General features: G+C 43.1%; 1 protein-coding gene across 1 annotated transcript in view; it reads left to right on the top strand.

Annotated features, from left to right (window-relative positions):
• The first annotated feature begins 11086 nt into the window (after nucleotides 1-11086).
• The window catches only part of Itih5 (inter-alpha-trypsin inhibitor heavy chain 5), a 101960-nt gene continuing 87305 nt past the window's right edge, over nucleotides 11087-25741 (top strand). The window contains exon 1 of the mRNA XM_057787506.1: nucleotides 11087-11244. Coding sequence (XP_057643489.1) covers nucleotides 11155-11244 — 90 coding nt within the window. The 5' untranslated portion in view covers nucleotides 11087-11154. The remainder of the gene's footprint in view (nucleotides 11245-25741) is intronic.

Below are 25741 nucleotides of genomic sequence, written 5' to 3' on the forward strand. Positions count from 1 at the left end.
CGCACAAAAAATTTTTTTTGGAATTACTGGTTTTCTCTACAACTTCAACCAAAATAGTGTACTTGTTAAAATTTTATTGATGTGGGGGTGAGGGTGGTGGGAGGCTGCTATGGAGACCAGAGGAAGATAGATGTTGGGTGTCTTGCTTTGTCACTCTGCCTTATTCTCGAAGACAGGGTCTTTCACTGAATCTGTTGCTGTGTTGGTGGCAACCACCAGTAAACCCCAGTGACCCAGGTGTAGGTGCAGCCATACCTGGCTTTTCTCATAGGTACTGAGCTCCAAACTCACTTCTGCAAGCTTTTATAGTGCCTGCTCTCACTCGCTGGACCGCTGGACCGTCTCTCCAGCTCTTCCCTGTCCTGTATCCTGAGACAAGATCTCTCAGCTGACCTGTAACTCACAAAGAGGCCAGATGGCTGGCCAGGGAGCCTCCTATCTCTGTCTGCCTGCGCTGGGGTTGTAAGCACACCCTGCCATCCCTAGTTCTCTCTCTGTCTCTGTCTCTCTGTCTCTGTCTTTCTCGTCTCTAAATTCAGGTCCTCATGATTGTAAGGCACGTACTTTATTGACATAGTCATCTTCCCAGCCCCGTGAGGACCGTTTTGATCTTGGGATGTGTAGAGACACATCCCTATGTAAGATGCTTCTCTCTCTTCAGAAGTACAAAGTGCAGGCTTCAAGGTGTGACACGAAGTGAATGTTCTGATGGTAGGAGGCCGGATGAGAGATGCTCCTGTCCTCAGTTCCAGAACCTGTATGTTCTTTACTTGATGAAAGGGACTTTGTAGGTGTCTAGGTTTAGTCAAAGATCTTGAGAGATGAGATCTGAGTGACCAGGGTTACTCCAATGGTCACAGGGTCAGAGAGAGAGAGAGAGAGAGAGAGAAAGAGAGGGAGGGAGGGAGGGAGGGAGGGAGGGAGGGAGGGAGGGAGGGAGAGAGAGAAAGAGCAGGAAGATAAAGGAGGTGTGAGATGAGAAGGGAAAACAGAGTGTGGAGACAGAGTGTGGAGGGATGTTGGGTGTTGGGGCTGCGGTAGCTGGAGAAGTAGGTGAAGGATTCTGCCCTACAGCTTACAGGGGCAGTGGAAGGCAATACATTTGTGCTGTATAAATAACTAAGTGTGTGCTTTGTTGTATCAATAATAACACAGGGAAATTCTTTGTCTTCTGCCACTAATAAGTGCATCATTGCACATAAAATCGATCACACCTACTTCCCTGCTGTGACTACAAGATCATCTTTGCAAGACCTTCCTTTCTGTCTGTATGCTGGAGGTTAAAAACAGGGTCTGAGGTATGCCAAGTATGTGCTCTCCTACTGAGCTGTGTGCTACTGAGCCTAGCCATGAACGGTTTTTGGACTGTTTTTTTGTTTTGTTTTATGTGTGTGTGTGTGTGTGTGTGTGTGTGTGTGTGCTTGTTGCCCAGTGATATGCCCAGTGGCATTTTCTTTGCTACTCTCGGTGGCTGTGAGAATTTAGTGACTCTGAAAGATTTGGAATCTACTAGAACAGAGATCAAATATGCAATAAAAGTACAGCAGCCTCATGAGGAAACGAAAGTTCTGCAGCTGTTCTTCAGACAATCTTGGATTTATTAAATCCCAGCTCTACTGTTTATAGCTTTGTCCTTTTGGGGAAGTTGCTGCATTTCTCTGAAGCTGTATTTTTTCTGTGCTATGCAGATTATCTTCAGGAGCAAATAAGGTAAGGCATGGAAAACACTTCGCATTATGCTGGCGTGTGGTCCATAAGTTGTCTTTCCCTTTTGTGGTCATGAAATCACATTAGACACGCTCCCGATGGAAAGGAGATATGTGCTGGTATTCCTGTTGAAATGGTGGCAAAACCTTGAAAAACATTTAAATAAGAGAGACTGATGAGGCCTAGTGGCACATACATGTAATTCTACCATAGGGTAGGCTATGGCAGGAAGGTCGTAAGTTTGAGACCAGCCTAGGATACATAGCAATAATTTGTGTCAAAGGATACAATAGAGTTGAGATAGACGATAGATAGATAGATAGATAGATAGAATTACAAGGTTAAATCAGGAATCAATTAGCAGAATAGAGAAAAAACCATGTGTAATAGGACCTCAGAGGCTAGCATTCTCCTTTGATATACCTGTCATGTACAGTTGATAGAAGAAGCTAAGAAATGCTATCGTTATTCTTCATTTCTGACAGTACTGGGGAATCAAACGCAAGACCAAACAAACACTAGGCAAACATTTGACCACTCAGCTAAATCTCTAGCTCTTTACTTGCTGTTTCTGATAAGATCATTAAAAGTAAACAATATATTATGGTACAGAAAAATGTAGAAAGAGGCCACCACACACACACACACACACACAATTTGTATAACCACTTTTCTGCTGCTGTGATAAAATACCACAATGAAAGACAGCTCAAGGAAGACAGAGCTACTTTGGTTTAGAATTCCAGATGGATTAGAATCTGTCATGGCCGCAAGTAGCAGGCACAGAAGCAGGAGCAAGGAATGGAGACATCATATCATTGGCCCCAAGCATGAAACAGGGGACAAACTGGAAGTGGGATAAGGCTATAAAATCTCAAAGCCTGCTTCCAGTGCTCTATTTCTTCCAGCAAGGTCAACTTCCATAAAGTGTTACCAAGTGGGAAAAATATTCAAATACCTGAGCCTATAGGGGACATTTATCATTCAAACCACCGCAACATCCAAACGCATACATGCACATACATACATACGTACTCAGACACACACTATCACACAAACACACAGAGCCCCTGGAAAATATCAGGTGTATCAGGAAGACATCTTTCTTTTCCCTCCAGGCTTCATTTCCTAAGAACATTCTAGAATTTAGAATTTAGAACTAACCCAAATGATAGGTGGGAAGAAAATGAATTCTAAGTTGAGGAAGAAAATAATGCTTTACTTCTTTGAAAAATGAAACATATATATATATATATGTAATAGAATTATTTTCCATCATAAAAAGGAATCAAGTTATGTTATTTTCCAGAAATCATGTTAGGAGAATTAAGTTGTCCTAAAAAAAGATTACATTTTCTCTCATTTGTGGATCTTAGATGTTTATTTTGTTTTATGTATGTGTGCCTGTGTGTGCATCACAGGCCTGTGACCATCAGAAGAGGGCACTGAGTGTCCTGGATCACAGGTGTGCCACCACCACGAAAGTGCAGGGAACAAAGCCTGGGTCTCCTGGACGATTAGTAAGTGCTCTTAACCACTGAACCATCTCTGCATGTCCTGGATTTTATACAGATAAAATCAAGAATGTGCAGGTAGCAGGGAGATAGAATTAAAACTGGTCTACAGGAACAAGGGGACTAACCTAGCACAGGTAAAATGGGAAAGAGTGGTGGGGCGTGGGAGATATGTACTTGAAGTTTATTATATCCTTGTATGAATGTGGCCTTAGGCAATCCTGTGTAATACCAGAAAAAACATAGGAGAAGTATTCAACAGTTTTCACAAACTGGCAAAAGTCAAGGTTGTTCTGATCAGACATCCTGGAGATTCAGGAAGAGAAAGGATGGCATTATTTGCCCAGCAAGTCTGTACTCATGTGTTTGGTACCTGTTGCACATGTTGCATGCCACAGAGGCCCCCTTTCTGCCAGCCAGGCAGCCTGCTGGCTGCCCATCAACATTTCCAGAGAACCCAACAATGCTGCCAAGTCAGGTCCTGGATAGAGCTGGTGTGATATATCGCTCAGCACCACCCACAAAACCCACACTCTATGGGAGCCAGAACACTTCCAGAGACAGGTCTGTGTTGGCAGGGGAAACTCTCTGGAGTTCTCCCAACATCTGCTTGAGACACATCTGGCAGCCCTTCAGGTTGAAAACACTCTCTGGGGATTACCTTCAGGTGTTGCTGGGTTCTCTGACTTCAGGCTTTAGTGTCACAGAAAGTACCAAGTGGGTGACAGGAGGCAAGGGAGAGAGGCCATGTGTCTTGTCCATCTGTGTTCGAAAACCCCTCTGTGCTATGCCAAATGATAATTCCATGTCAAAGCTGAGAGCTCTCCTCTGGAGCACCAGTGTTGCTCTGGACATCTGTATCAGTTACTTTTGTCATTGTTGTGACCAAATACCAGAAAAGAAACAACTGAAGGAAGAAGGGTTTATTTTGGTTATGGTTCAAGGGACATAGTCCATTAGGGTAGGGGAGGGAAGTGAGGTAGCTGGCCACATGGCCTCCACAGTTAGGTAGCACACACAGAGAGACAAACATCAATGTTCAGCTTTCTTTTTTATTCAGCCCAGGATCCCAGGCAGCCCATAAGATGGTGCTACACACAGTCAGGATGCCTCTTTCCACCGTGATTTACCTAGAATATTAATCTAGAAAATGCCTACAGATATACTCAGAGATTTGTCCTATTGGCAATCCCAGATCTTGTAAAGATGAAATACTATCACTATATCATTTCAAAAGAAAATTAGAATGACTCTCTTTTTGATTACAAGATTTTTGATCAATGTGTGTTTCTGTAGAGATGAATGGTTACTCACCTGCAAATGTTTCTGCAGAATTACTAGCCTGGCTTTGAATTCCTTATGAACACAGATCTGAGCAGATATGGTAGCTGGTTCTTTTCAGCTAGTGCCAGACGTGGAACTCCAGCTCTGATTTTTGTTGTTGTTGCTGCTGTTCACTTCTGGAAAACAAGGCAAAATGGAAATCAGCTGAGCCTTCTTTTTTTTTTAAAATTTTTTATTAATGATTTCTGCCTTCTCCCCGCCACCACCTCCCATTTCCCTCCCCCTCCCCCATCAAGTCCCCCTCCCTCATCATCCCTAAGAGTAATCCGGGTTCCCTGCCCTGTGGGAAGTCCAAGGACCACCCACCTCCATCCAGGTCTAGTAAGGTGAGCATCCAAACTGCCTAGGCTCCCACAAAGCCAGTACGTGCAGTAGGATCAAAAACCCATTGCCATTGTTCTTGAGTTCTCAGTAGTCCTCATTGTCCATTATGTTCAGCAAGTTCGGTTTTATCCCATGCTTTTTCAGACCCAGGCCAGCTGGCCTTGGTGAGTTCCTGATAGAACATCCCCATTGTCTCAGTGTGTGGGTGCACCCCTTGCGGTCCTGAGTTCCTTGCTCGTGCTCTGTCTCCTGCTCTTGATTTGTTCATAGCAGCATTGTTTGTAATAGCCAGAACCTGGAAACAACCTAGATGCCCTTCAATGGAAGAATGGATGAAGAAAGTATGGAATATATACATATTAGAGTACTACTCAGCAGTAAAAAACAATGACTTCCTGAATTTTGCAGGCAAATGGACGGAAATAGAAAACACTATCCTGAGTGAGGTGAGCCAGACCCAAAAAGAGGAACATGGGATGTACTCACTCATATTTGGTTTCTAGCCATGAATAGGGGACATTGAGCCTATTATGTGTGATCCTAGAGAAGCTAATTAAGAAGGTGAACCCAAAGAAAAACAATTAGGCGATGAAAGGAGACAGAGACAAAGACCCACATTGGAGCACCGGACTGAAATCTCAAGGTCCAAATCATGAGCAGGAGACAGCTGAGCCTTCTGATGTCTTCAGGAATCTATTAAAATGTACTGCTACAATCCAGACATGGGAGCACACTTCTGTCCATCTGGCATTGGGGGAAGTTAAGGTAGAAAGGTCAAGAGTTCAAGATCAGTCTGTCTCAAAAAGCCAAAACCTGGGATGTTAGCTTAGTGGTTGAGAGCTGGTGGCCATGTTAGAGGAGCAGCAGATGGTAACTGAATTCCAGGTGTCAGCCCACCAGAAAATCCCTGATGGGTGAATCTTGGCTAGGAAAGATCCCAAGCCCACAGACTACAGAATGTCTTTTCCTTCTGCTGTGTCTTCACATGTTTGCTGCTGCCGCCTTGCTCTAGTATCTGGCACGGTGTCAATGGGTGTGGGGAGAAACACTGCCTGTGATGTGGTGTGTTTATCTCATGGAAACATCCCGTTCTACTGGGCATTTTTACCTATGGGCTTTGATGAAGATGATTTCTTCCTAAGCTGTGTTGTCCAATTGTTAATGATAATGTTAGTTTAAATAGAGTTTATTTATTTATTTATTTAATATTTATTTATTTATTTATTATGTATACAATATTCTGTCTGTGTGTATGCCTGCAGGCCAGAAGAGGGCACCAGACCCCATTACAGATGGTTGTGAGCCACCATGTGGTTGCTGGGAATTGAACTCAGGACCTTTGGAAGAGCAGGCAATGCTCTTAACCTCTGAGCCATCTCTCCAGCCCCTTAAATAGAGTTTTGATGATTAAACACAAAGCAAGGCAGTGTCACACAGCTAGAACACAAGAGTTTCTATTGAGAAGCTACGTAGACTGTGACGTAAGTTAATGATTCAGGAAAACAATTGAAAATAATAGCCCAGCTAGCTTAAATTCTTTTAACTTTAACTCTGGGAGATGCATTTACAGATTTTGTGTGCATTATTAGCTGAAACAAAGCCTTATAATAACTGCAGGTTAGATCAGATGTTTTGCTAATAGCTTTGAGGTGAAAAACCCAAGAAGACAATCTGAAGTTTTAGAAAGGTACATAAGTGAGTGAGGAATTCTTTAAGGTCAGGAAACAAGAACAAAGGAGCCCAACTATTACTCAGGGACACGCTTTTCCTACTAGGGTTTGTTGATGATCAAAGGTGATGATTTATTCCTTATACCCATTTCTGCCCACATTCTCCTGATTAAAAACTATTGATGAGTGGGTATGCACTATAAAGATTTAAAATAGAACTGACTGATTCTTTTTCATATATAAAAGTTTAGATTTGTGATTCCTTTAAGATTTCTTTTAAGATTACCTTTCAAGATAAGTGATAAAGTGATTGGTCCTTTCTTTGTAACTGCAAAATGCAGCCTTCTAGTAAAAGACTTGATGGAGAACAATATCTTGCTTGCCTTCATGGTTAATCTATAACAAGTTGCTTGGATATGAATGTATGTAGGTTCGTGGATTAATTTGTTTCTTACCTGTAATATGTAAAATGTTTAATCATGTAAAGGATATGGAAAACATGCTGTTTTTGCTTTTTTATTGATTTTTATTGAGTTCTACATTTTTCTCTGCTTCCCTCCCTGCCTCTCCCTCCCCTTCAAGCCTCTCTTAAGGTCCCCACAACATGCTGTTTTTTACTCGTGTTCATCGTAATCATTACTTGAAAAACAGAATGTGACCACATTTTTTTATTGTCTGGAAGATTTTGCTGGGATATGTAAGCTGTAAGGGAAAGAATAAAGATAGAGTTAAAATGGGTTAGAAGGAAACCATCAAGAATGAGAGGGTTAGAAGGGGAACATCAAGAATGAGAAAATTAGGAGGAGAACATCAAGAGAGTTAGAAGGAGAAGGAAAGCATCAAGAGAGGCAGAAGGAACAGTTCTGGATAGAGATAAGAAAAGAGAATATAGAACACAGAATAAAGAATAGAGAATAAAGAATGAAATCATCAAGACAGTGTGTCTTTTCCCCGAACCCTCTCAGATAAAAACATCTAGTACACAGGACTTTCCCTTGGAGCCTTGTGCTTCAGGAGGCTGGCCCCCAGGCAGTGGTAACAGTTGAGTACACATCTCTAACAAGCACAAAGACCTAGATTCAATCCCTACAATATGGCCTGAGCCCTGCATCTTATAAACCTTTCTCAAGGGAGAGAAACTTGTGAGTACTGCTGAAGTAGGTGGGGGTTATTTTCAAGTAGAATTTCGGTAGAGGCTCCTTGAAGAAATAAGAGTTGGGAGTGAAAGAAAGAAAAAGGTGTAATGGGAGGAAAATGGGCGAAAACAGGGCTCTCCACACCTGGAGTGATGCTGGCAGCCACTAAGCCTCCAGTGATTCTCCACCTTTGCCTCCAAAAGCACCGAGACTACAAGTGGCCACGTGATCAGGCCTGGATTTTATATGGGTTCTGGGTATTTGAACTTGACAGAAAGATCTTTTACCCACTGAGGCATCTCTATAGCTCCTAATTTAGATTTCATTTATTTTTGATTGGTGTATATTGGTTTTTATTTAATGTAGATTTACTATATTTTTATTGGTGTATATTGCACATGGTGATGGGCTTGACAAAGAGTTTGTTTCAAGTATATCACATAGTTTCCCCATTTCCCCTCTCGTACTTTATCTCCTTTGCCCCTTTCCCCCTTCCATTGGCCCCTCTCCTTCTCCTTGTCTCCTTTTTTCTTCCATAGTATTAGAGAACATATCCAGCCCTTACTAAAGTATGTCTCATTTGAGGGGCAGTTAAATCCCCTCATTTTTAGGCATGGATCCAATATCTATTAACTGTCTTGGAAAATTTCACTGGGTCTTATTTTTATTATAGCTATAAACATCCCACAGAGGCCCGGGTGTGATATAGAGCAATAAAATACTACAAATTGCAAACATGCGTGATTCTTTTTAAATGAGATTATCTCCTGATATACCTACCATGGGTTGAAAACATCATCCACATGAGAGTGTATTTAGTATGCCTAATGTTGACCATCACGGTCTACCCTATCACACACCTGCTTAGAACACTTCCACTAGCCTGCAGTTTGCTAAACCATCCAACCCAGCATCTATTTAATAAGGAAGCACTGAGTATCTCTCACACACATAGAGATGGGTATTTTGTTGACACAATGCCATGCTAAATGTAAGCTACAATATCCCCAAATGCTTGCAGTGAACCATATTCAGGCAGGTGTGTCCAGCGTTTTCCACTGCAGCACAGTCATCTTCAAAATTCATGCTCATGAGCTATTCGTGTGCGTTTTTAAAATCACAAAGGTATTTCATAATGTTTTAATTAAGCTTTCGCTTTTATGTTGGGCTATATTCCTAGCCATCCTCAGCTACAGGCTGGACACACCTGCTAGAGTGTTGGTTGTATGTGCACATGGCTGATCTGAAGCTACAGATGGTAGTGGCTGTCCTATATTATGGGATAGAGAGCAACTAATATTGCTGGTCTGGGGGAAAAAGAAAACAAATCCCCAAAGTCCAAGTATGGTCTCTCTTTAGTGTGTATTGCGTTGTATGGACCCTTGTGAGTTGAGGCCCTGTAACAGACAGCTCAGAACTTCTACCAAGGCATGGAGCTAGCTAGTGGGCAAATGTGGACTGCAGCCCAGCCATTTTCCTCCTCAGCACCCTGCCCCACCCGTCTGCCGCCGCGTGCATCCCACCCATCCGGCGCATGCGTCCCACCCATCATCTGCCGCACGTGTCTTACGTCTCATTCCACTCATAGATTGTTTCAGTGGTAGCTGCATTTAGCGCAAAGCTAGAAGTTGTAAAACATGCTTGTCTTCAAAGAACTTCTGATCACCCGTCCAGAGACTGACTAAAATGTAAACCAGGCACTGTGTCAAGTACCCTGATTCAGGGAAGAGGGAGGAACCTCAATCTACAGGAAGCAAAACACAGTTCTTCATGTTGCAGTTGTGAAACTCAGCTAGTGAACATTTGATGAAAGGTGAAATGCAAGGGGAGGAGTTGTGTATGATCCTGTCTAGCATGGCAGGATACCAGGAATGTGAGAGAGGAAGACGATGGAGGCCCGTTCACGCCCTCAAATAAAGGCATCCATTACTCTCCCCTTTCCAATAGCCTGATGTCCATTGCAATGCGAACTCTCCGTTTGCAGTCAGCCCTCCCTGGTGGGAGGGCGGGGGGTGGGGGGATGGTGGAACAGATTGCAGGGGGTCTGGCTTTCTTCCTTAGCGAGAACAGCGGAGGCATACACAACTTGTTTGATGCCAGGTTTCTATGTGGGTTCTGTGTAGAAACCTTGCTGGAGTGGCTGCTTTCTTCCTGTCGACTGTGCACTTCTCAAATCTCTGGGCGATTAGACTAATTAAACGATTAACGTTAACAACAAGGGTCTTCCTTTTCTTATTTCACTGCAGCAGCAAGTTTGCTTGTTTGAACTTCTCTTAATTTCTCTGCTGAGCAAGCAACATGGATCTAAGAGTAAGTGGGTGTTTTAAGAAGGAGTAACAACTTAAACCAGAATACCCACCATTGCCATTTCTTTTTGCAGTCAAGTGTATTCCTGTGTGTTTTCACCTAGCTACAATGTGTTGTGTTGATGCAGTTCTGTGATCTGATCTTCCCCACCCCACCCCTGTGCCGTGATACTGCCAACACTCTCCATTTTTCTATAGATTCCACGATTATCATTGACGGTCCAACGTTCCATAGGACATATACTGCCAGGGGTGGGGGCAGCCACTTCCCTGGTTTTGGCCACAGCCCACTTCTCACCTTATCTGTCCAGATGGAATAGGCAGAAACACAGAATAAGTCTTTGAAGCAACCGCCTTTTGCAAGATGGCCTAAGCACACTATCCCAGCTGCATGAGACAGTACAGGGTGGAAAGACTTCCCTCAGGTTCTAGAAGGCCAGGCATGGGAGGGCCATAGGCAATGATCCTTCCTGTGTCAAGACAAGAACAGAGCAACCATTTATAATCAAAAGACAGAACATTTATTTCCAGGCCAACATCCACACAGGTATAATTCTGCCTCTCTTTTCGGTCCCCCAGTACTAGAATGGGCAAAGCGAAGGGAAGTAGGGAAGGAAGACTTGGGGGTGATGGTGCAGGTAGCTGCAGGCAGAGGGAAAGACCTAAGAGAAGTCTATTCACTGCATGCAGCATGGGAGGCACGACGACATTCAAGCGGGGCAAAAAAAGAGTTTGCCTTGGCTGTGCACACAGCTGGGGCAGCTCTGGAGTTTTTTCCTTCTGGGACCCTGGGGACCCATTAGCTACTCAAGGGCTGGAGGTGGGACTTGGAGGTGGTGCCTGCAGGAAGCGGGCCTGCGGAAAATTGTGGAACCTCGGGGAGGCAAAATTAGGAGGCAGGAATCACAAGGTGAGCAGCGGGCGGAACCCGGGATGGGGGGCTTCGAAGAGCAAGGAGGCGTGGCCAAGGTAGCGGCGTTGCTGGAGACCGACTCAGGCACGCCTGGAGGGCACGAAGGGGGCGGGGACCTTGACGGGCGGGGCTTTGGTGGAGGCGGGGCTGGATGGAGCGCGTGTGTCTGAGGCAGCAGCTCCTTCAGCACCCTGAAAGCTCCCTCCCTGTTCCAGAGCTGTAGCGCGCACAGGCCTCACCATGCTTCTGCTGCTGGGATTGTGCCTGGGGCTGCCCCTCTTCTCGAAGTCCCAGGAAGAGGCTCGGAGCTGGGATGACGCCGCGGTGCAAGTAAGTAGGAGAGCTGTGGCAGTCCGCGGCTCTGTCCCCTCCCTCTGTCTCCCTGGGCCGTGCAACTTCTGGACAGGCGGGAACTGACCCGTGGGATGCAAGGAAGGGAGGCATCATCTGCCTCTCGGTCTACACCATCCCTTTTTCCAGGCTTTTCCAGGGAAGCTTTCCCATCTGTTGGTCACTTTCGCCTCTTCTGAGGGCTCGTTAGCGCTTGCCCCTTACCAGTTTGCCTCAGAGTTGTGCATGGAACTTCAAAGTCCTGCAGAATCAAGTGTTTTTGTTGGCTGCCGCTGTCTACCAGATTCCTATCCGTCCCTGCAAATTTCTTTCTTTTTTTTTTTTTTTGGTTTTTTGAGACAGGGTTTCTCTGTGGTTTTGGAGCCTGTCCTGGAACTAGCTCTTGTAGACCAGGCTGGTCGGGCGGTGGTGGCGCACGCCTTTAATCCCAGCACTCGGGAGGCAGAGACAGGCGGATCTCTGTGAGTTCGAGACCGTCCCTGCAAATTTCTAAGACGGATTCCCACCCAGAAGTTCATTGCAAGTTTTCACCTTAGACGTCTGAGGTGGTTAGCTGCTAGTTCGCATCCAGGGAGAAAAGAGCTGATTAAAAGCCGTGAACTCCCGGAAACCTCAACTCTTTCCATCTAAACGTGGGAGAACTCAATTTCCCCTCCGGTTCTTATCAATTGTGAGCAGTTTACAGGCGGTCCCATGATTAAGTCAGTATCAAGAACTGAAGCAGACCTGGTACTCTCTGCACGCCTCAGCGTTTGTGTTTTAATCAGTTTAAACTCACAGGTGACCACAGCCTTGATAATGAAAAGGTTCAATCCAGTCCTGACCACTGGGAAGGTTCTATAAAATTTATTAAACAAGATTCGCCCTAACATCCCTGTGAGGATCCTGTAGATCTCAGATGAAGTGAATCTTGGTGCCGACACAATCATTTAAAGGATGAACTGTTTAGTTCAAAGTGTGTTTTCACGGGATGAGGAAGACATAAGCAGGCATATTTCTTCCCAGCCTTTGTTTGGAAATTAGACTTGGGAGACAGACTCCACCCCCTTAGCAGTGGTTATGTTCGTGAGGGGTCCACTTTAAGAAGGCGTTTTTCTGTAAGTTAGGAAATGTGGGGTTCCCTTTAGGAGCTGGCAAGATAGCCAGCAAAGCCCCAAGAGCTTTGGTGGTGGCATAAGGAAAAATGTAGGCTTTTCACCCAGAGAGAGGCTGCTCCTTACTCTGCCAGCTGTGTGACCTGGGCAACCTCTAGTTTTGAATGCAACAGTTTTTATCTCCAAGGCAAGCTGTTCTAATGGAGCTAGGGCTGGCCTGGCACTTCCTATTAGCCCAGGCTGGCTTTGAATTCACAGTTTTCCAGCCTGAATCTTCCAAACGCTGGAATTACAGGTGTGTACCATGTCTGGTTGGCAATTTCTGTTGCGCATACTATTAAGGATTTAACTAGCTTGTGTTAAGGACCTGGCATCCAGCAGGCACTCCATAAATGGGAGGTATTTTAGTGGTTAACACTTGGCTGCCTAGATTTGAATCCTAGACTGCCAGCAGGGTTGACACTTGACACAGCGTCTGCTGAGCGGCTCGTACAGCTGAATTGCTAAGGGAAGGAATTCAGGGTAAAGATCTTGGTGCCTGGAGAGGGTGTAAGGGGACAGGAATGTGGGAAGACCTGAAACAAAGGATCATTTTGAGGACTAGAGATGGATTCAAGCCATGCCGTCTCCACAACTGCAAGTGAGCCTAACACTTTCTAAAGTTCCCTTCTTAGAAAAACATGGATTTGGCTCATTTTGGTGATTTCCTGTTGTCTTCGGTTCATGGCAATATTTTGCTTGATTAAATCAGACAAAAATAAAGTAAAATAAAATAAAAAAAAGTCTGCAGTGGAAATTTGGATTTCTACATTCTTTTCACACTGTATTTTAAATTTAGCTCTTGTGTGTGTGTGTGTGTGTGCATGTCCACGCATGTTGCTGAGTGGAAGTGACCTGCATAGGCTGAGAATGTGGCCTAGTGGTAGCATGCTAGCCTGGGACCAATGAGGCCTCTGGGTTCCATTCCAAGAACTGAAAGATTCTGAAGAACTGATGCAGTAAAATCTTAGACTAGAATCTGAGACTGTAGTCATTGTTCTAGTCTTAATAATTGTAACCTTTGAAGCTATGTGTGAACTTAGTCTGTAAAATGTAATGAGGGATCTAGGGGAGACAACTGGGTCAGAGAAAAAGCTTACGTATAAGCATGAAGACCCACCTGAGTTCAATCCCCAAACCCCACATAACAAACAACAAACAAACAAAAGGAGACAGGCGTGGAAGCCAATTTGTAATCCTAGTGCTAGGGAGGTGGAAACAGGCAGATCCCTCGGACTTGTGACCAGATAGCCTAACTTGCTCAGCAAGTTCCAGGCCAGGGTAGTGCCTGAGGAATGACACCCTTTCACGCACATACGATGAGTTTTACACACACACACACACACACGTATGTAAATTTGATAGAAGTTGTAATGCAATTGGACATGCTTATCAACTTTCATACCAGGTCTGCTCATTTACCTGCAACTAGAAAAAGTACTGCTTGCACCTTAGATTCACTTTCCTTCCCCCCTACCACCCCCTACTGAATCTGTAAGTTATATGACCCTTAGTGGAGTGACCTCTAGTGTCTGGGATTCCCAACCTCCTCTGTGTACTTGGGAAATTAATTTGAATAGCGGAAATGTGGCTTCCCTCCCATCCGTGTTGCTCTATGGGAAGGGATGGGGCAGGTGAAGGGAGGACCGTAGTTTGAGTGATGCTGCCTTAAAAGAAGCTTCCAGGGCCGGGGAGATGGCTTAGTGAGTAAAAGTGCTTGTCACCAAGCTTGATGACCTGAGTTAAATCTCCAGGACCCACATGGCAGAAAGAGAGAACTGGTTCCCACAGTGTGTCCTTTACAAGTCTGGCATGCCCCTACCCAGAGTAAATAGATAACTGTAATAAAATATTAAAAGAGGACTATTGCAGGGAATTAGTATCGGAAGGGAAGTGACGTGAAATCTATTTGTTTCTATCTTCTGATTTATTCACTTTATGTCTTCAATTCATATGGTCTTTGGAAATAAGGAGTTATTACAAAGGCAGTTTTAAGTAAAAAATAAGATCAGTTATTGAGTCTATGAATGCTCTCCAAATGCCAGGAGCTTTATTGAAAGCAAAAAGAGGCAATGGAATATTATGGTTAAAAATATTCCAGGTGGAAGCAGGCTATGTGGGGTTCAAATCTGGGCCCCACTGTCTCCTGACTGTATTCTCGGGCAATGACCTTAACCTCTTTAAATTTCATTTTCATCATGTCAGTGTAGGGCTCTTATTAGCTCCTAGCTCACAGACACAGACGGGTCTGTGTTTGGGGAAGGAAGATAATGCTGAAGAACTCCTTTAAGAGAAGGAATATGAAATTATGACTACAAATGAGATGCTAAAGTAGTCTTTCATTTGATAAATGTGTAACAAATCACACATTTTTTTGTCAACAAGACAATCACCCTAAATGTCCAGCTTCAGGGGCTTGTTACAAGCCAAGGCTATAATATGATATAAAACAGTGCTTACCTCATATTCCCAAGGCGGTGTTTGATAGCTATAACATCAACAATAAACATTTTATTTATTAGTTTCACATTTATTTGTGCATCCCTGTGTGTGTGTATCAGAAGAAAACTTGCAGATATCAGTTTTCTTCCAGGGATCAAATTCTGCGGAGCCATTTCATCAGCCTAGTAATAAATATTTTAAACAGTAACAAATATATTCATTCTATGCTGCTGAGGGTTTTGTGAATATGGAGCCAGTCCAGGCAAAGCATTTGCACAGAGTAAGCAGTAAGAGATTGTGTGTGTGTGTGTGTGTCTGTGTGTGTAGTCTAGTTAAACTCACAAATGCCACACCAAGGTCTCAAAGAATCTGATCTACAAAGAACAGCCACCCAGCATAGGCCATCAGGAGGAGCTGGGCTCTCAGGCTTGTATACACAGATCACAGAGCCCAGGAGGGCTGAGTCCCAAAGTTAGGGCTCCTCATGAAACTCCCAGACTGATATTTTGTCCAGTGCTTCTGACTCAGATTCTGATCGGAACATGCTGGTCCAAAATGTCCATCCTGGTTATCCATTTCCAAACTTCCCAAAGAGTAAATGCCTCATAAAGTTGTACACATTTGAACACAGACAGCTATTTCTTTTAGCTTTAGTGAAGCCAGTCTAAGAGCTACAGGCTGCGGGCCTCTCCATAATGCCTCCCTTATGCACGGGGTGTGGTTTCTGGGATGGAACGGCAGGACTGAATGGGGAAAGAGATGCTGTGGGAGGCATTCCAGAAATGTGCTCACTCCCAAATCAGCCATATCTCACGTCTTGAGGGAGGAAAGGAAGGGTGGGGGCTGGCTGAGACTGGACGATGAATTGTATGCGACTTTGTGTTCCTAACTAGTATTTTCTCAAATTGTGGGTGCTCAGACGTAAAGAACTTTTGTTCAACGTGCAGTGTGAACTTAGCAGGGCCAGCAAAGCTGCTGCATGAAAGGCTGGTTCAGCAGAAAGAAGCACAGGATAGCCTGAGAGTTCTAGGGAGCTGGGAAGTAAAGATGGGCGTGTCCTAAACCACTCATTCTTTTGCTTTCCTTTCTCTTTTTTGTCTTTTCTCTTCTGTGTGTGTGCAAGTGTGTGTAGGTGCACAAGCTGCTGTTTGCACATGCGTATGGAGGCCAAAGAAAATTGTGGGTATTGTTCCTCGGTGTGCAATGTCTTACTTTTTTATTTTTTTAAGATTTAATTATTTTTACTTTGTCTATGTGATTGTGTGCTTAAGTGTATATATGTACACCAGGTACCCTTGGAAAACAGAAATGTAAACTCTCTCTCTCTCTTTCTCTCCTTTTCTTCCCCTTTTCACTCCCCAACCCTTCCAGAGTCAGACTCACTGCACTCAACCAGGGGTAAAAGTCACATCAAGTGACTTTCCAATACCCAGCTTCAATTTTGTTCTGGATTCTATGGCAGATCTCTAAGGCAGTGATTGCTCTGCTGATAGGTCTGGCTTTCAGTGTTCTGGAGACACTCAGAAGATGGAGCTGGTGGGTGGATCAGTTTCTTGTCCTTGCCCAACTAGGAAGGTGACTTTAGTGTATGCTCAAGATGCTTGCTGAAGTTGGCCTTAATGACTGACTCATCTCTCACGTGTCTAGGTCATGGGACCTAGACTCAGGGACTTTGGGATAGAACTCAAAAAGGCGAGTAGAGAATATGATCTTCAGGTTGAAGCCCAATTTCTGACCCCAAGTTTTTATTAATCGTGCTTAATTTGATGCCCAACATGGGGTTGTAGTCACATTAGTATGTTTTCAAGGTCAAAGATATAATTTAGATAGATAGGCCATCTTCAAACACTTCAGAGATCTACCCAATATGGCATTTAAGATGTTTTAATATCCTAGGTTCTTCTTTTTATGACAATGAGACATGTATGTCCTGGCAACACCAATCTACTTCAGAGAAGATAATGGGCAAAAGTAAGCCACTGGGACAAAAAAAATGCCCCAGCCTTGACTGCTGACAGTGTGCTGCCCTAATTAGACAAGCAGGACACAAAATATGCTGCACAAAATATGCTGCTTCACTGAAAAGTCTCTCGAATATGCTAGGCGTGTAGGCTGAAGATGGATGCCCCAACGTTACAGAGGAACTTTGGGTGACTGCCCAGGCAGCCAGCTGTTTCTGTCATTACTCACATTTTTTGGAAGTCACTTGCTTAAACTTCCTGCTTACCCAGTTAATATTATTTCCTTCTTGGGTCTCTGAGGGAGTTGAAGATTAGATAGCTATAGTTATTGTTTACCAGATGCAGAAAGCAAGTTATGATAGAAAGTAAATTAGGTATAAGACTTTGGACTCACCAAGATAAGATAGATATGAAATATTTTCTCTGAATTTGTCAAATGCAAATGATATATTTATTGCCTGTATATATTGTATATAATCATTGGACTTATTGTATATAGTTTTCTTATATTAGTTATAGCCTTTTTTATTTTAGACAAAAAGGGGAAATCTAATGGCATTTCAATTGTATTTTTAAAATTTATTTTTTTTTTGTTCAAAAATTTCTGCCTCCTCCCCGCCTCCCATTTCCCTCCCCCTCCTCCCACTCCTCTCCCCCTCCCCCCACTCCTCTCCTCCTCTTCCCACTCCTTTCCCCCTCCCCCCACTCCATTCCCCCTCCCTCTCGAGTCTGAAGAGCAGTCCAGATTCCCTGCCCTGTGGGAAGTCCAAGGTCCTCCCCCCTCCATCAAGGTCCAGGAAGGTGAGCATCCAAACAGGCTATGCTCCCACAAAGCCAGTTCATGCAGTAGGATCGAAACCTAATGCCATTGTCCTTGGCTTCTCATCAGCCTTCATTGTCCGCCATGTTCAGAGAGTCCAGTTTTATCCCATGCTTATTCAGTCCCAGTCCAGCTGGCCTTGGTGAGCTCCCAATAGATCAGCTCCACTGTCACAGTGGGTGGGTGCACCCCTTGCGGTCCTGACTTCCTTGCTCATGTTCTCCCTCCTTCTGCTCCTCCTTTGGACCTTGGGAGCTCAGTCTGGTGCTCCAATGTGGGTCTCTGTCTCTATCTCCATCCATCGTCAGATGAAGGTTCCGTCCAGATGGAACTCCTCAGCCTTCAACTGTATTTTAATAAAGAAGACTGCCTGAAGATCTGAGAGTAAAGCAGTCCCACTGGTCAGCCTAACAGACCAGGTTATGGTAACACAGACTAATCGCAGCTCTAGAGAGGAATATAAGACAGGGTGAGACAGTTCTCAGACACACTCTCAGTCTGAGGTTCTTGGAGGCAGGATCACCATTTTCAGACTGAGGTTGAGATAAGAGCCAGTGGCTGGCTGTTTTGCTTTTCAGATCTTCAGATTGAACCCCAGTTTCTGACCCTGAGTTTTTATTAATCGTGCCTCATATAGCTAGTTCTAGCCATACTCTGATACCCCAAAGCCTGCCACTACTCAAGGATGTGGTGAACTTGATTTGTTTCAGTTTTCTTTGCAACTTATACCATGTAATTGTACTGTTTGTTATTATGTGTTCATGAGTTCCTTCCTTCCTTCCTTCCTTCCTTCCTTCCTTCCTTCCTTCCTTCCTTCCTTCCTTCCTGCCTGCCTGCCTGCCTTCCTTCCTGCCTTCCTGCCTTCCTCCCTCCCTCCCTCCCTTCCTTCCTTTTCCCTTCCCTCCACTTTCACTTGCACACTATATAATATGTCTTTGATGGCAGAGTTCCTAAGAGCTTTTAAAAACCTACATTTGGCCGTTCATCCATCTATCTATCTATCTATCTATCTATCTATCTATCTATCTATCATCTATCTATCTATCTATCTATCTATCTATCTATCTATCTATCGTGTAAGTGCGTGATTGCAAGAGAACAACAGTGGGAATCTGCTCTTCCTTCCACTGTGTCAGTACCAGGGAGAAAGCTCATGTCTTCAGACTCACCGGCAGGTAACTAACTTTACCCAATGAGCCATCTCATTGGCCGTGACTTAACATTCCTTAATAAAAACTGTAGTTTGGACATTTTGTGTTCTGATGTTGAGGAGAAATACTCTACTTGCTAGATCTGACTAATCACACTTGAGCCATCTCTTAAGTCTCTGGTTTGGAGTTAAAAGGAAGTCATTGGAAGTTCCTAGGCTATGATTTATGGTCATTGCCTTAGCTTTGGGAGCCCCTTACTTTTCTCTCCACATTTCTCACTCCCAGTTTCTTTGAAAATAATGGAGGAAAAAATCCTCAAACGACAAAAAGAATCAAAATCCCCAACCGCAAACAATGATGGTGACATTAATGTCATTTCCACTTCCTGTCCTGACTGGCACCAGTAGTCAGCCTGTACCAGTAAGAGTCAGTACTGGGTCAGTTTGAATTTAAACTTGGACTGAAGTGTTGCCATGACGATCCCCTGAGATGCTAGATAGGCATCTCAGAAATGAAAAAGCAGCTTCTCTAGTTTTCCTTCAAGTTGTTTGTTTTGTTGGAAAACCTATTTTGCAAAGGAGACTTCAAAGAACGTCCTTTAGATCAAGCAAAGAACTTAATACCTGAGAGAGGCTGGGCTGTCTTCTGGCAACAGCTGTCTTAAGTGCTCCCCAGCCTATTCTTCAATTCGAGGGAGGGAAAGGCCCAGGGTGAACCCGGAACTGCTAAAGAACTTGCCCTGGGCTCTTACCGGGACTGTGCTTTTGTCTTTTGTTCATCTCCCTTCTCTTTAGAAACCAGAGCAGATTTCTCCTAAAGGAGACCTTGTCCCCACATGGAGGTGGCTGGCACTTTCCCTAGTCCCAGCTTCTCTCTCATGTTTTATTGAACAGGAGGTTGTACAGTGGTCACGTGATCAGGGCTAAAAGAGAGGATGGGGATAAAGCAGCTTCCATTATACTTTTGGTTAAAAATTTTAAATGTTTATTTGTGTGTGTGTGTGTGTGTGTGTGTGTGTGTGTATGTGCATGCCATGGTGCATGTATGTAGAAGACAGCTTGTGGGAGTTGGTTCTCTGTGATTGTGTGGGTCCTAGAGCTCAAACTCAGGTCCTGGGCTCAGCAGCAAGTGCCTTTACGCCACTCAGCAATCTTGAGAGATCTGCTTTTAGTTTTTAGAATAAAAATATATTTATTGTTTTTCTAATATGGAAGTAGTATTTGCTAATTTGTTAAAAACCAAAGAAACAAAGAAAAATGTTAATATAAAGAATTCAGCCACCCTAAAGGAAGGCAGAGAGGCAGGCAGATCTCGGGGTTTGAGGCCAGTCTTGTCTACAGAGTTCCAGGACAGCCAGTGCTACACAGAGAAACCCTGCCTCAAAACATCAAAAACCAAAAGCCAACCAAAACAACAACAACAAAACTCCAGACACCCCAAACTTTGATGAGTATGGCAGTCAAAATATAGCAGGTTATGATTGATAACGACCTCATATATGAATGTCTTAAGTAACACATATTTCATTCTTGCTTATACAACTCATCCATTGTGAGATGCCAGTGGAACAGGTATGCACATGTGGTCTCTTGTGAACTTGGGAGAATGACCTCCACCCCAACGTGAATAATTACTGTACCAGAGGGAGCAGGCAGTGATGAAAGATTAAATATCTGTGATTTATACTTGTCCCAGAAGTGGTAAATGTTACTTACATCTGTAACATATTGGTCAGAGCTTATTCTATGGGCCCTTCTGTCCAGAGCAGGTGATCTTTCTGGCAGAGAACAGCTGGAAACATGTAATGAGCAATATTGAGGCCAAGTAATATGTCTGCTGGTCAATAAATATAGATCTACTTTGTTATTTTCAGTATTTGTTTATCGTTGTGTATGGGGTTGTTTGTGTGCATGTTTGTGTGTGTGTGGTGGGTATGTGTGTATGTTTGTGTGTTTAGGGGTATGAGTGCTTGTTTGTGGTGGTATATGTGTGTAGGTTTGTGTAGGTGGGCCGTATATGTACATGTTTATATGTGGGTGTATGTGCTCTTGTGTGCATGTGGAGGTCAGAGGTCCACCTAAGGTGGCATTCATCTGTCTTGGATCTTGGGACAGGGTCTCTCACTGAAATCTGGAATTCTTAAGGCTGAGCTGGCTAGCTAGTGAGTTCTGTGATCCTCCTATTTCTGTCTCCCCACGGCCAGTGAACCCCTGGATCCTCCTATCTGTCTTCCACAGCCAGCAAATTGCAGATTGCTGAGTCTGGGTTTCCCAGCACCACAATCACAAGGAAACCACCACACCTGGGTTCTTCTGAGGTTCTGGGAGTAAGCTCAGGTCCTTGTGCTTATGTGGTTCTGGGAGTAAGCTCAGGTCCTTGTTCTTCTGTGGTTCTGGGAGTAAGCTCATGCCCTTGTGCTTATGTGGCCCATGTTTGCCAACAGCCATCTCTCTGGTCCCCAGGTTATCGTGGTGTATTCAACCAAACTACATTTTGGTGGCTCCTTTAGACCAGTGGCTCTCAACCTTCCTAATGCTACGATCCTTTAATACATGCTGTGTATTAGAAACCTCATGGTGTGGTGATGAGCCATAAAATTATTTCCATTGCCATGTTATAACCAGAATTTTCCTTCTGTTATGAATTGTAATATAAATATTTTTCCAATGGTCTTGGGCAACGCCTGTGAAAGGTTCATTTGAACCCCCAAAGGTTCATGACCCTCATATTGAGAACCTGTGCTTTAAGCTGTCTCCAACTCTGAACATCTATTTTAAAATTATACATTCTGTTTTTCTAACTACTCTATTCTCTTATTTACTTTTCTGCAAGTCAAGTGTACCTGAAGAACATACAAACAGGTGGGAATATAAAAGTATACTATGTATGCTCTCTTTAAAAAAGTTTTCAATATTTGTTTATCATTGTGTGTGGGGTCTCATGTGTGCAAGTTTGTGTGTGTGTGTGGTGTGTGTATGTTTTGTGTATAGGGGTATGAGTGCATGTTTGTGTGTGTGTGGTGTGTGTGTATAGGGGTATGAGTACATGTTCATGGTGTGATATGTGTGTAGGTTTGTGTGAGCAGACAGTTTTACACTTTCTTAAATTTAAAATTTACTGCATAAATGTATCTCTGCATCCTCAGGAAAGATTGTCTGTATATGAAAATTAAATTTTCATTCAAGTTATGAATCATTCATACTAGCCAAAGGGAAACAATAATGCTAATGTCCATCAGGTGATGAACAGATAAACAAAATGTGGTATACCTACACAATTATTCAGCAATAAAGGGGAATAAAGTAGCGTTTGCTACAGTATAGATGACTTGAAACCATTATTCAAAATACAAAATTCAAAAAAATATACATGGTATATAATTCCACTTATATAAACTGATCAGAATGGGGAATACCATATAAAATAGTTTAGTGTTTGCCAAGGCATGGGGATGAGTGATTGTGAGGTGTTGACCAGGGTGTGCAAAGTGTGTGAGAGTATCGCTGTATGTGTCTGTCTGTGTATGTGTCTCTGTGTCTGTGTATACATGCATCTCTCTGTGTATGTGTCTCTGTGTGTCTGTGTATGTATGTATCTCTCTTTCTGTGTAGGTGTCTTTGTGTGTGTGACTGTGTGTATGTGTCTCTGAGTCTCTCTCTCTGTATGTGTGTATGTTTGTGTGTATAGTTCACATAAGATTTCCTTCCACATCACCCTCTGTCTTATTTTCTGAGGCAGAGTCTCTCACTGAAGCTGGTCTTGCTGTTTCTACTGACTGGCTAGCCCCCAAGCTCCAGGAATCCTCTTGTGCCCTCCACCCCACTCTGCACCAGTCCTGGGACTCCATGTGTGTGCTGCTGCACCTGGCTTCCTATGTGGTACTTGGAATTAAACTCAAGGCCTCATGCTTGAGCAACCACTTTACCCCCCAAAGCATCTACCCTGGCTCCAGAGTTTCTTTTTAGGAAGTTAATAAGAACTGCTCTGACTGTGGTGATGGCTGCCCATTCCTTATAGAGAAAGACACTTTTACTTGTGCACAAAATGAGTGAATTTTGTGGTATAAAAACTATACCACAAAAAGCTATTTTAAAATGTGTAAAACTGAGGACTGAGCCAGCAACCTGGGCCAGAGCAGACCTGAGACAGCGAACTCCACAAGAACAGGTACAGTGAAGCAATTGCTGAGCAAGTGGGCCAGAGACAGAGACTGCTGTGGGTCTGGGTGTGAATCTGGGACCTTTGAGGGAGTAGACCTGAGCCGGTACCTCTGCAGGTCTGGGTGTGAGTCTAGGACCTCTGTGGGAGTAGGCATGAGGCAGGTCCTCTGCTGTCTGGGTACACCTTAGTCTGGGACCTCTGAGGGAGAAGATCAGAGCCAGAGAACTTTGCAGGACCAACCCCAAGCCAGGGACCTCTGAAGGAGCAGATTCAGACCAGGGACATTTACAGAAACAGGTCTGAGCCTGCAACCTAGACCAGAGCAGTCCTGAGACAGCAAACCCCCCAGGAGTGGAGCAAACCCCCAGGGAAGACTGGGTGGCCTCCAGGAACACTGAGTGACCAATGGGTTAACTAGAACTGTGGCAATGACTGTACCATGAAGATCCATCTGAGCCTTGGATCCACTGGCACCTAGAAGATTAATCACCAGAGTTACAGACAGCCCCAACCACACCAATTAGAGAAAAAGATGAGTAGACAAGTTATGAAAACATACACCACCACAAAGAACAACACAGAACCAGTAAAATCTAGAGACCCTACAACAACAAGACTTGAGCAACCAAACAACAAGCATAAGGAAACAACCTAAAAAATAACTTCAGGAGAATGTTTGAGACTCTTAAAGAGGAAATAAGAAATTACCGCAAAGAAATGGAGAAAAAGGCAAACAAAAAATTGGAAGACATCAGGAAATCCCTTAAAGAAAACCAAGAAGAAGCATCAAACATATGAAAGAAATTATTCAAGACTTGAAAACTGAAGAAATAGAGACAGTAAAGAAAACACAAACCGAGGAAATTATAGAAATAGAAATCATGAGAAAATGATCAGGAACCACAAATTCAAACATAAACAGCAGAATACAAAGAATGGAAGAGAGAATCTCAAGCACTGAAGATACAATAGAGGAAATAGACTCATCACTCAAAGAAAACATTAAATCTAACAAAAGCTTGACACAAAATATCCAGGAAATATGGGACACCATAAGAAGACCAAACCTAAGAATAATAGGTGTAGAAGAAGGAGAAGTTCAACTCAAAAGCACAGAAAATATATTTAACAAAATCATAAAAGAAAACTTTCCCAACCTAAAGAAAGATATACCTATGTAGATACAAGAAGCTTACAGAACACCAAATAGACTGGATAAAAAAAAAGTCCTCTCATCACAAAATAATCAAAACACTAAACATACAGAATAATAAAAGAATATTAAGAGCTGCGAAGGAAAAAGGCCAAGTAACATATAAAGGCAGACCTATCATAATTACACCTGACTTCTCACTGGAGACAATAAAAGCCAGAAGGTTATGGTCAAGCATTATGCAGACATTAAGAGACCACGGATGTCAGCCCAGACTACTATACCCAGCAAAACTTTCAATCACCATAGAAGAAACAAGATATTCCATGACAGAACCAGATTTAACAAATACCTAGCCACATGATTCACCCATGATCAAGTCGGCTTCATTCCAGAGATGCAGGGATTGTTCAACATATGAAAATCTGTCAATGTAATCCATATGAACAAACTGAAAAATAAAAATCATATAATCATCTCATTAGATGCTGAAAAAGCTTTTGACAAAATACAACAACCCTTCATGATAAAGGTCTTGGAGAGAGCAGGGATACAAGGAACATACCTAAATATAATAAACACAATATACAGCAAGACAACAGCCAACGTCAAACTAAATGGAGAGAAACTCACAGTGATCTCACTGAAACTAGGAACAAGACAAGATTGTCCACTCTCTCTATATCTATTCAATTTAGTTCTTGAGGTTCTAGCTCAATAAAACACCAAAAGGAGATCAAGAGGATACAAATTGGAAAAGAAGAAGTCAAACTCTCAGTAATTGCTGATGATATAATAGTTTACATAAGCAACCCCAAAAATTCTACCAAGGTACTTCTACAACTCATAAACACTTTCAGCAATGTAGCAGGATACAAGGTTAACTCAAAAGAATCAGTAGCCTTCCTTTACACAGACGATAAATGGGCTGAGAAAGAAAACAGAGAAACATCACCTTTCACAATAGTCACAAATAACATAAAATATTTTGGAGTAATTCTAACAAAACTGGTGGAAGACCTGTATGGCAAGAACTTTAAATCTTTGAAGAAAGAAATTGAAGAAGATAGCAGAAAATGGAAAAATCTCCTATGCTCTTGGATAGGTAGAATTAACATGGTAAAAATACCAAAAACAATCTACAGATTCAATGCAATGCCCATCAAAATCCCAGCAAAATTCTTCACAGACCTCTAAAGAACAAAACTCAACTTCATATAGAAAAATCAAAAAACCAAGGATAGCAAAAACAATCCTAGAATTTCTGCAGGCATCACAATCTCTGACTTCAAACTCTACTACAGAGTTACGGTACTGAAAACAGCCTGGTATTGGCATAAAAATAGACAAGAGGACCAATGGAACCGAATCGAAGTCCGGATATTAATCAACAGACTTTCGAAAACCTGATTTTTGACAAAGAAGCAAAAAATATTAAATGGAAAAAAGAAAGCATATTTAACAAATGGTGCTGGCATAACTGGATATCAACATGTAGAAGAATGAAAATACATCTGTATCTATCAGCATGTACAAAACTCAAGTCCAAATGGATCAAAGACCTCAACATAAAGCCAGCCTCATAGAAGAAAAAGTGGGAAGGACCCTTGAACGCATTGGCACAGGAGACCACTTCCTAAATATAACTCCAGTAG

This window comes from Chionomys nivalis, chromosome 13, assembly GCF_950005125.1.
Source record: "Chionomys nivalis chromosome 13, mChiNiv1.1, whole genome shotgun sequence".
Lineage (NCBI taxonomy): Eukaryota > Metazoa > Chordata > Mammalia > Rodentia > Cricetidae > Chionomys > Chionomys nivalis.